We start from the raw sequence: 12107 nt of genomic DNA on the forward strand, positions 1-12107 counted from the left end.
TACAAATTATTACTATTGTGTCTTAATAAATAAATAAAAATAATTTCCAATTCTACAAGTGAATTTAGGCATCAAAACATTTTAATGTTCAGTATGAAAAATGAATATTCATTCATTCACAAATAAAAATCAATTCAAGAGTGTTATTAAATTTGTGTTTTTAAAGATTAACCATTGCCATCATCTGACACTCACTTAGACATTTCACTTAGAGAAAAAAAGGAAATGACAATTAAATATTCATTCAATATCCAATATTCATTGATTCTAGAAAATTAATATAATGCCGCACCAGTATGGTACAGATACATTTTGCATCCCTATTAGAAAAATGTGCTTCGTGTGGTAACATCTAAACAATTTTATTTTATTGAAATCAAAAATGTTCACTGAATAAACCTAAATACACCACCAAAAGAAAAGGATTAGATGACATAGTTCTTTAGAGTAACAATTGGCATTTGCCATTTTACAGTATAGTATAGTATAGTATAGTAAAGTATAGTGATCACTAGGGATTAAATTGGTTTGGGATTAAATTGGTTCAATAAAATAGTGACCTGTGTAAAATCTTATATCTAACGATTTAAGCTACGTGTATGGTTTCTAAAGAACATTTCAATTTTCTCTCTCTGTCTCTGCCTGTCCCTTTCAAGCACATTCTTATTATTCCTCTTTTCTTAAAAAACACACAAAAAACGCAACTTCTATATATTGAAAGGTTAAAGCACAAACCACATGCAGCAAATATCACCCAACACAATACCGCAGAAATATTGGTCAAAACAGAATGGTATCATCAGTATTAGAAAGACGTTCGCTGAGGTTTTTCAGAACAATAACATGCCTAGTTCTTAAAGAGAAGCGCATCTAAATGCAAGTCAGTGCAAATTTTTTCATATTTTTCTGCTCTGTGATAAATTTTGGAAAAAGAACAGCATTGACGACAGTGGAACACTTGAACCATGTCCAAGCTGTCCAGCTTTTCAACTAAGTAAAATGACAACTGCCTGCACTATGGTGTCCCTGAATTTCCCAAGGGGCAAGGGTTTTGACGGCATGTCTGAGCAGACACATTACAGGCGTGACAGCCAGAGGAAAAGGCCACAGTCTCTGGTAAAAATGCAAATGTCAGAGAGCAACGGCACACACCGTTTGCTGACTAATTGCATCCCATTGAAAATTCTGCAGGTACTTTGTGGCTCATTTACGTGTTGGGAACACATTATCCGTGGTGCGGCGCATTACATTTTCGCATTCATCGCCATATGTCGTGTTCAGAATTCATAATAACAGTATTTTGTTAAATGGCTGTACTGAGAGCATTTTCCAGAAGTAATTATTAACCTCATAATGATGCCACTTAATGTTAGGAGCATTCCCATAAAAATAGTCACACAATACTCTCAAAGAAAGTAACTGCTGGTTAGATTGCATCAACCATTAAACATAAGCTGTCATTTCACATTTGCCCGTTTCTCTCTGTTCATGGTCTCTTGGTTAAATGCCACTTTGTCTTGGCGAGGCACATGAGCACTATGTAGCAGAGCAGCTGACTGCCCCTGCGATCGCATTCTCTGCATACAGGATCAGTTGGCCAGGCCGTCTGTGGGATTGGGTAGCAGAGGCGTATAATGAGGGTTACTGGAGTGGCATTGAGAGGATTATCTCTCCTCATACTTTGGACAAAAGCTTTGTGAATTATCACTGAGGAAAGGTGGTTAGGAAGCTGCTCTCTTTGACAAGCAGGTCTGTATGCTAGAAGCAGAAATGCCGTTATAAACGTCCAACTGTGTAAATGATGGATGGCCTGTGAGGGATGGAATCTGCCAAGTACAACATTCGCAAAAAATAAACAGGGGCAGCGCGATAAGAGCAGATCCGGGGCCCTGACGTTACCCTCCTTTCACACGCGTGTCCTTGGACTTTCAGCTTGTCGACTGGCCAATTTCAAGAGAAGCTGGACCAATAGCAAAACCCTTTTGAGAGCAACCAAAACAATCAGGCATACACTTTCATACTTTAGACATTCCATTACTTTAATGTTAACTGTAGCTCTTTGTGACTAAAATGGGAATATGTGTTTAGCTGGCTCTAAGTGGAGATTTGTAATTGCATTTCATACAATAAGACGAGAAATTATAAAAGCGAAAAAAGATCATGCGAATGAGGAATTAAAAAACAAAACAAATGTCAAATCGTGGGATGATGGAACTTCCGATATTGATAAATATTCAGCTTCATCTCTTTCCATGTTTGGCTTTATTCAAGGTTTTTACAGTATGACGCCAAAAAAAAGGTATTTTTCACCCTTACGCAATGCTGCGTAACTAGGTTAAGCCAGCTTATGCATGGTGAATAGGTGTATCTAACTGATGCCCTCCCATGGACACTCCGGGGACTGGAGACTGCAGAGGATGCTATAAGAATGCTGCACATATTCTCTGCTTCCTCTCCTCCAGGTATGTGGGTGACCTGACAGAGTCTTTCGCAAATTGACTGTGTCAATATCATGCAATCTCTGACAAATTTCACGCTGTTATTTTCTAGTTTCCAGCATATAAGGTCTCGTTTGAAACACTTTGTTCTATTGAATCTATTTTGAAGCATATTATAAGCACGTGTATAAAGTGCTGTGTGTGTGTGTGTGTGTGTGTGTGTGTGTGTGTGTGTGTGTGTGTGTGTGTGTGTGTGTGTGTGTGTGTGTGTGTGTGTGTGTGTGTGTGTGTGTGTGTGTGTGTGTGTGTGTGTGCGTGTGCGTGTGCGTGTGCGTGTGCGTGTGCGTGTGCGTGTGCGTGTGCGTGTGCGTGTGCGTGTGCGTGTGCGTGTGCGTGTGCGTGTGCGTGTGTGTGTGCGTGTGTGTGTGTGTGTGCATGCTGCAGAGGCCAAAATCTGCATGTCTGCAACTCAAAATGGTACAGTTTGCAGAACTTGGCTTAGTTTAGCACCCTTTATTGAATTCATGGGTTATTTTTTCAAGGAAGGCTAAACCAGAGGCATAATCATTATACACTGATTTAACATGATGTCTTACAATAATAATTGCAACACTGAAATCTAAGAATAAATATATGCACATATCTGTCTTGGATAGACCATGGAAAGGTACATCCCTAGACATGATCAATAGTTCCCAATCTTTTACATGTTTTGACCTTAGCTTGGTCCATAAAACCATTCAGTAAGTCCAGATAAAGACAATCTACTCAATTTGAAAATACAGATTCAACAAAGCACTTAACAGTTATACAATAACTGCAGTATCTCTATTGCTGATAGACAATTTTTAGTTAAATAAAAAATATCTCAGAAGTTTTTGATGCAAACGAGTTAAAAGCCAAGACCGCACGCCCTGCATTCATACGAATAATTTGCTTCACGTTTACCAACATTGCAAAGTCTGGAAACAGCAGTTGATCCTTTTCCTTCTAATGTAAATCTATGTATTTTAGATAAATAAAACTGTGATACAAAAATACTCATTTACAACATTGCTGGCTGCTCTTATGAAGGCACTTTAAAAAATCTGAACAAGGGATTTCCTCCAGAGCAACTTGAGGGAAAACCGTATCATCTTACATCGCATGAATTTTTTTTCCATCTTACCATTTTCATTTTGGATGTGCAGTCTTATATCTGACATGTCTTAGAATTGATATGACCTCTCCAGCATATCAATGTAATCCATCTTTGTTTTGAGTCTAGCCCTCAGCTCAGGGTAATCACTTTGGGTTTGATTAGGACATCCTGTCCTTGTCCCTGTGGTTGTGATCGTTTGCTTTTGTCTGGCATCCTGTTTGGCATGTGGATACTCTGAGGGAGGATGTGTGTGTCTGTCAGGCAGGTTGCTAAACTGGGGAGTTGTGCCAAAAAGACTGTCCACTAATCCCACCTTGGGCGTGGGACCTTGGCTATCAATGACAGTCGGACAGAGTATTCCATTTTCATGAAAGCCGGCAATTTCACCACACGGCGGGCCGACGCTGACAATAGTGTTAATGGGGGAGCTGGAGATGGCCATGGTCCACTCCTTTTCCTTTTCCACCAGCGTTCTGTAGTGCGAACCGCTCTCTTTTGTCTCTGAGAATGGATGCTTCTGCCCCGACTCCTCCTGTCCGCTTTTGTAAACGGGGTTGCTGCACATGTGCGAAGAGGGAGCACCGATGCTATCGTACACGTGATTGGAAGGAGGAGTTTCTGGTAAGGTTGGTGGCTGTTCTGTGAATATTCCACATTCCATCTGAATGCCTGCCAGGCCCACTTCCCCTTGCTTCCTAAAGGGAAGCTTTTCACGCTTCTTAAGAGCATATGCGCAAAGAGCTGCAGCAGCAAAGAAGGCAGACACGAACAGAACCAGCAGGCTGAGAATGAGAACAGAGAGGGGTATGGCACCTTTCGGCGGGTGCGGCCCCACCTCGGGATATGTAGTGATAAGCCCATCTGATTCGGCAGGAGACAGTGAGGACTGTCGGAGCTCAGGGCAAATCACTTCAGAATTCAGAGAGCGTAAATCTTTTCCTGAGACCAGCTCGGGGGTCTTACACACCACTTCTCCGACTATGACCACTAAGCTCAGCGTGTCCAGCCACTCTTTGAGAGGGATGATGTCACAGGAGCAGTCCCAGGGGTTCTGATTTAGGTCGATCTGGACTACAGCATGCAGGTGTTCTAGAACGCCACTGACTGGGAGGCAATGAAAGTAGTTGTTCCGCAGGTTCAGGCGTGTCAGCGAGGTACCTGCAAACGTTCCCACGGGCAATGTGCGCAAGAGGTTGTTGTTGAGAAAGACAAGCTGCAGGGAGGGCATTAAACTGAATGCAGCCGGCTGGATTTCTCGTATCTCATTGTACTCAAAATACAAATACTCAAGGCTGTGCAAACCATGGAACATATCAAGAGTTAACTTCACAATACTATTACCGTTCAGGTAAAGGCTTCTCAAATTAGGGAGATTAACAAAAGCCCCATCTTGAACGTAAAATATCTGATTGTTTCCCAAGTGCAATAAATCGAGACTGGAGAAATTCCAAAAATCAGACTTGTATATTCTCTGAATGAGATTTCCACTTAAGTAAAGCTTCTTGGCGTTCAAGGGTCGAGGCATCAACTCAGAAATGTTCCGAAACCCATTCTCCTTACAGTTGACTGTCAAACCAAGGTCATTAATATGCAAGTTACAGGTACATCCAATGGGGCAAATGATAGGTATAGGCGGCCGTGTCTGGTATCCGGCTACAGGAGGCTGATTAGGGAACACACTTCGTGGTGTTGGTGGTGTCTTTGAGGGCCTGGGTCTTTTTGTTGGCTTTGGAGGTCTTTCTCTTTGTTCCACAGAGGAGACAGTGTTTTGATTAGGGGAGACTATAGATGACGGCTTTGTAGGCCTCGCCCTCCCTGTGTAGAATGGTAAGTGTAGGACGGCTAGAATTGACTCAATCTCGCCTTCATTTAATAAGGGACAAAGCTCACCGCGTTTGATCTCTCTGAGGTCCTTTCCATGGAGGTGGAAAGGGTACTCACACGTGATCTCGCCAACAACTGCAGTGTATGGAATCCGCTCCAACCAGGCCTTGAGCTGGATGATATCGCAGACACAGTTCCAAGGGTTCTCCTCCAACTGGATCTCCATAAGACTGCGACCGATATATTCCAAAATCCCTTTATAAGCCAACGTCTTTAGTCGGTTGCCTCTCAAGTCAAGGTGCGTCAGAGAGACAGATCTGAAAAGAAACGCCGGCAGCATGGGTATTAAATTGTCATTAAGGATGAGCACTCTGAGTTTGTGGAGATTTCGGAACGCCCCACTGTCTATTCTCTTGATAACATTATAGTCTGCCTGAAGGTATTCTAAACTCTCCAGTCCGAGAAATGTGTCATTCCGGAACACTTCCAGCTTGTTTTCGTGAAGGTACAACCTCTTCAGGGAGCTCAAACCATTGAAAGCCCCAACATGGATGTCCTGCAGGGCATTATTGCCCAGATTAATGGCCACTGCATTGTTCAAGTGCAAAAAACTGTTGAAGTAGAGCTTCCGTAACGAGTTTTTCTGCAGGTAGAGCTTGAATGGTCTAAGCCATGACTGTGAGACTTGGCTAATATTTGTAAATCCTTTGCTGTCACAATGAACGTGAAACAGGCCTTCCTTCACTTCGCAGTAGCAGGGCTCAAAGCAAGGTTCGTCTATTTCTTCTGAATCATCAAGTAGAGGGATAGGTGTCGTCCATCCAAGTGCAATTGTGCTTAGCAGTGTAACCCACAACATGCTTTCACCAAATGCAGGCAAGTGCATAGCCTCAAGAGTTCCTTCACTGCACTGAAAAAAATACAACAGTTTTAGTGGCGTGAATACAGAGAGGGTGAAGAACAACTGCTCAATTCAAAAGATTTTGACTTTTGACAAGTTAGTTGTGATAATACTGAAGAATAGGGGAGGCTATCATCTATACTGTATGACGGAGCATAATGCAGCTTAGCAGCTCTGACTGCAGCTTTTTACTGCAAACAATATAGTCGAAATAAAAAATAAAGGCTTCAATTACCAATGTCAGCAAATGCACCAGAGCTTAATACTGACTTAAAAGTATGCCTGCTGCATTTACTAAAGTGATATTGAGAAGATGCAAAATGTGACATAATTCATTTAAAGGCATAATGCTTCTCTAGAGGTTTCGATTTAGTTTCTAAATCAGCTAATGACTCTGGAATATCAATTTGACCTCCATGGAAAATATTTCTTTCTCCCCTCCTCCATGAGCACCTATTAGCTAATGTGCACAGCAGGGCACTTAGGAATGTGATGTTAATAAGACCTAGGTTCTATTGATTGCTGAAGGGGTATGTGCATACAGGTCATTGAAATAATGTAGCTCCCTCAGGCCGCCACTAATGCATGCAAAGCATATTATTGCAAGCAAAATCTTTCGGGTAATAGATTTTTTTTTTTTTCTTGCAGTTACAGTACTTTGAGGTAAAGTATGATAAGAAAAATTATATTCTTATTTGGCAAATCCATGTAAACCCAACAAGATAAATAAAAATAAAAATAAGACAAAGTTAAGCTGAAATCCAGCCCATATAATCACATTGCTCTCTCGACAGAACAGACCCAGCTGGGACCCAGATCAGATCCAGCTTTGAACTGAATATGCAATACAGACATAAGGAAACCATTCAAGCACTGCATGAAAAAAACCTGAACTTATGGAAGCTAAAAACAATGTATTGTCCTTTAGCTTACCATACCAAGAGCGATTCATGCCAAGATATTAGGCTGTCAGATATATAATTAACACATAATGATAATCCAGTGCGCTAAAATGCAATCTATTAACATTCCCCTTTGTCTGGCTTTACCACCGCCCGCGTCCGGATCCATATCAGAGGCATTGACTGAGCAGAAATGTGCGCTACTCACTCAGGTTGCTGCAGTGGAATTAAAAGAGCAGAAGATTGAGCACTTTAAATAATGCTGCTTCTTGCCATGTCACCAACGTTGAGCCGCTTCTTCTTCTTCTCTCCGCTCTCGTGGTGGAAGCAAATAGGAGAGCCGAAGACGTGACAGGACTGCAATGTCTCAGAAAGGTTTGCTTTAGGATGCAGGTCCGCTCCCCTGACGAGCGCTCAACAGTGAAGACAGCGAAGGCTGCAGTTCAGCACCACTGTGAGGACTGATGATGTGCGAGATCTTAGTACATTTCGGTTGGAAACAGTTACAAAAACTAACCCGGTTCAAGTTGGTATGGAAATAAAATCACAGGATGGCGCTGCCTCGGACTTCGGTTTCCAAGTAAAATATATTGCACCGAGCGCGCGCGCCCGCCCGCCTGCAGCCCTGCTATGAAACGCTCCAAAATATGCGCGAGATGATGAGAATAATATGAACGCGGCAGCAGTCGGCGCGCGACACACCGTTTCAGATTTGACTTGGCTTTTTAACGCGATTTAATGTGTTACGCTCGCTCTCATGAGACATATTTGTGAGATTTGCATTGATTTTCGAGAGAAAGTAGTTGAGTTTGTTTGTACCCAGAATACGTAACGTTGACGACGGTATTAAGGCCACTTTACTCGTATTATTAAATAATACTGTAACTATTCCCATAGCGACATGGCTTCTTGGGTTACTTATTCATCATCCTTCATGATATAGGCCCCTAACAATTTAATGAAACCTTAATTTGGTTACCATGGAAACATAGTGCCATCTGCTACTGCACAACAATGTGGTGCTTCATACATGGGCATGTTGCTTATTTTGGAACTGAGAATGAACAATGTTGACTTGATGCCCACTTTTGCTGATTTCTCATATGGCTGATTAATTATCTTATAAATCACCAGTTAATTACTTCATAATGAGTTTGTCATTTGACAGTGATATGCATGGATAAATAAATGCTTAATAAATACCAGCCTGCAATCTTCAAATGCTTTATTGTATTAAAACCAAAGCAAACTAATTTCTCATATATCCAGAGTAATATTCTGAACACATAGGCATATCGACTTTAGTTTTCCCTTTATTGTGAATTTCCCACAGGTAACAGACAATCTAGCTAAAGCTAGTTAATACTCTGTCTCAGCAGCTCTCTGTGCCTTTGAGCATTAAAGCATTTTCCTGAAGATCCTTAAAAAAAAAAAAAAACGTTAATGCCGTCACACAGATCAGGGCAGCAGATCTGAACATGTTCCAGTGAATTAGCTTGCGACAGCAGCTTCCCTTTTCTTCAAAAGCCTGTTAAAGGTGATTAAAGCAGTGTTTCTCCATCACATTGCTGCAAGATTATTGACCAGAGACCTTAGAAGAGAAACAAAATATACAAACAAACAAATGATTAAGAATTGTGGGGTTGAAATTATGATCACTATTAAAGGTATGTGGTGTAGGGCACACGGTAATGAGGTGATTGACAGGATAGTAATGGGGTCCAGAAACCCCAACCGTCTGAAAACGAATGCCATATTCTGACCTGAACGCATATTTCAACCCCCTTCAAAGAAAACAATTCAATCTCCATTCCATAATATTATAATAGCCAAGTAGTGCTTTCCACTGATCAATTTAAGCAAGTAATTGTATGTAATTAATATAATTACAAAAGATTAGCTTTGTTTGAAGAATGATTGTATTAAGGATTTACATGATTTTAACCACCTTAGACTAATTAACAAATCATTTAAAGCACTCTCGTTCAATTATAAATCCCTCTCACACGAAACCAACAAAGACTGTTTGACAAAACCAACTGTCTCAATTTGCCACTGAAGAGACACGATTAGAGGTGTAATTTTTCCAGAAGAAAAATAAATCACGAGATGTAAAATGGTGGTTAGGCCATTTGACGCTCATTTAGCCTGGAGCTGGTCATTAATTATCCAGCTTTAGAAACTGAAGATGAAGGGCGTAGCTGACACTGAGGTGCAGGAGCGGGAGCTATCTGGATCCACAGGTGCTTTAACCATTTAGTGAGGTGCTCCTCATGGATAGCACAGAGCAATGACCCCTCTCCTCACACCTCCACCAAGGACGGCCGGCCTTAAGCAATAACCAGTGTTAGGCTAATTAAACTACCCTCCCATTTTAATTAGGATATAAATCAGTTGCCATTGGAACCTGTCCCTTGGAGTCCCCATGTAAACTCCTGATGGATTAAGTGCTGTGGATGAAGGGTGCTATTTTAGAATCCATGCAGGAGAATGGCAGTGTCCATACAGACAGGTATACTAACATATAAATGATTCAAAATATGCTTTTTTTTTTCTAGATTACAATATAAACAGCTGTTTGTTATATAAAAATGTATATTTTTTATTGCATACTAAAATTTACAAAACAATCAGCCTATGACAACAAGGTGAGCACTGCAGCAAAATTACAGTATATTAATACTGAAGTGCCATCAATTATGAGATATACAGCGTTGCCATGGACGACCGCGAATAGTAGGAAAAATCTGACCACTGAATGCCTTGGTTGACCAATTAGAATCTTTTGTTAAATCTTTTCATATAAGACCATTCAGGACCAATCTGTAGGTTGACTATAAGTATATAGCACAATAGTTTAAATCATCTATCATTATGTGTATGTTCGTCCATTAAAAATCAGCATTAAGTTCTAAAGCACTTATGTAACCATTTAGATCATATTTTAAAATCAACGGTGATGACAAATTGTCAGAAACTTCCATTTTACCTGTATTGACCCTAAACGTTGCACTTTATTATCATTATTATTATTGTGTTATATTATTCATTTTGAATGGGCTTATTTATTTTGCTTGGAAATTATTAATATTTCAGGGCAAGATTGTATGCATGTTTCCCACAAGGACTTAAAGGGATAGTTCACCCAAAAATTAAAATTCTGTCATCACTTACTCACCCTCAAATTTTCCAAACCTATATGAGTTTCTTTCTTCTGTTGAACACAAAAGAAGATATATTAAAGAATGTTGGTAATCAAACAGTTGACGGTGGCCATTGACTTCCATAATAGAAAAAAATAGAAAAAAAAAACACTATGGAAGTTAATAGGTGCCGTCAACTGTCTGGTTACCAACATTCTTTAAAATATCTTCTTTTGTGTTCAACAGAAGAAATAAACTCATACAGGTTTGGAAAGACATGACGGTGAGTAACTGATGAAAGAATTTTCATTTTTGGGTGAACTATCTCTTTAATTTTCAGTATCTGATTTGTTTGTCGGTTTTGAGTGTTGTTCTGGCCTACAGCATTTCCCTGTCAAAAGTATCTTGTTAAAAAATGTAAACACACCAGACCCAAACTCAAAATGTTGCGACACAGCATTTCACAAAACAGGAGGAGTGCTCCAAGGGAAATCACCTCTTATCATGTGAAGCATCATACTTGAAATGCTAAAAGATTACATCAAAGCAGCAGTAATAAATGAAGCAGAAAATATGCCATGACGAGAGCTCCCCCTACTGACGGAGAGAGTTGCAGTCATCCACTACTAAACAATGCAAACGCGTTCACGGGCAAGTGATATCCACACAGGATTATACAGGGAGGGAATCCAATGATTATGATTATCTCCACATCAAATCGTAAAATATAGAAACAATTAACCAGAATTAAGTGACTAAGAACAGATTACCTGTTCTAAACATCAGCAAATAAGAACCTTGCCAGAAACAAACTCAATTTCTTTCACTCTCAGCAGGGTCTAACTCATTAAACACAACACATAAGGCTCAAGCACAAACCAACAGGTCTAATCCACAATAGGCTAGCAGCATTTATGTGATATGTAACAAAAACACTGTGCAATGTGCATAACCTACTCTTAACATTTGATAATGACAGTACATCTTACCAGCACTCTTCCATATCTGGTTGTCATGGATGCAGAATATAAGCCTCTTTTCACAGGGTACCTGTAGGTAATTAAATGGAAAGGAATGGAGGTTCAAAAGAACACTTAAGCTGTGCCTGTGCACTTTTATTAGTTTACTGAACATTCAATATAGGCTGGTCAGCAATCTGATATAGGCTATTGAAACCAATTCAAATAGGCCATAATCAAAATCATTTTCTCTACACAAGATTGTCTTCCTATTATTACACGCCAGGCTTTACTGGTTTAATAGAGGCTTGACAAAATATGTTTTTTATAGTCAAGACAATCTTAGACATATCATTATTACAGTTCTTTTAAAGGTCATGTGTTTGGGATAGTTCACACATTACATGTCCATTAACTTTTCTTATAAAAAAAAGAGTATAAGCTTAAAATGTATATAAATTCATAAGGGAGGGTGTGTATTTATATGTCATTAATGCATTTTCAGTTATACTTAGTAGGCTATGTCTCACCAATTATGTAGGCTACTACATCCTTTTCTTCAAGGTAATTTATTTTGTATCACCATCCATCTATCAACACACCCACAAAACCATCTCTCTAAAAGTAAAGTAAAACGTTTGTAATTTTAAATAAGTCCAAAATAATTGTATAGACATGTATACAATCACAAATAAAAAATATTATGTGGGTATGGGGCGATTGGATTATGTTGTCTGGCGTTTACTTCTATAAAAAAGGAACAAGAATAGATATTGTGTCATTACAAAAGTTTCGTAAT

At 39.8% G+C, this 12107-nt stretch overlaps 1 protein-coding gene across 2 annotated transcripts; it reads right to left on the minus strand.

Moving 5' to 3' along the window:
- Positions 1–2699: 2699 nt before the first annotated feature.
- LOC309500408 (SLIT and NTRK-like protein 3) lies at positions 2700–7881 on the minus strand. Of its 2 annotated transcripts, none has more exons than XM_082172040.1 (2): positions 7415–7881; positions 2700–6313 (listed from the first exon to the last, which is right to left on the minus strand). In XM_082172040.1, exon 2 carries the CDS (start codon positions 6287–6289, stop codon positions 3647–3649), a length of 2643 nt encoding a protein of 880 aa, XP_082028166.1. In that variant the 5' UTR covers positions 6290–6313; positions 7415–7881; the 3' UTR covers positions 2700–3646. The 2 variants fall into 2 exon arrangements, with proteins under 2 accessions (XP_082028166.1, XP_082028165.1); XM_082172039.1 differs by lacking the exon at positions 7415–7881 and adding an exon at positions 7238–7342.
- Between the last annotated feature and the right edge of the window lie 4226 nt (positions 7882–12107).

The sequence above is a fragment of the Leuciscus leuciscus genome (genome assembly GCF_965113295.1).
Source record: "Leuciscus leuciscus genome assembly, chromosome: 6".
NCBI lineage: Eukaryota > Metazoa > Chordata > Actinopteri > Cypriniformes > Leuciscidae > Leuciscus > Leuciscus leuciscus.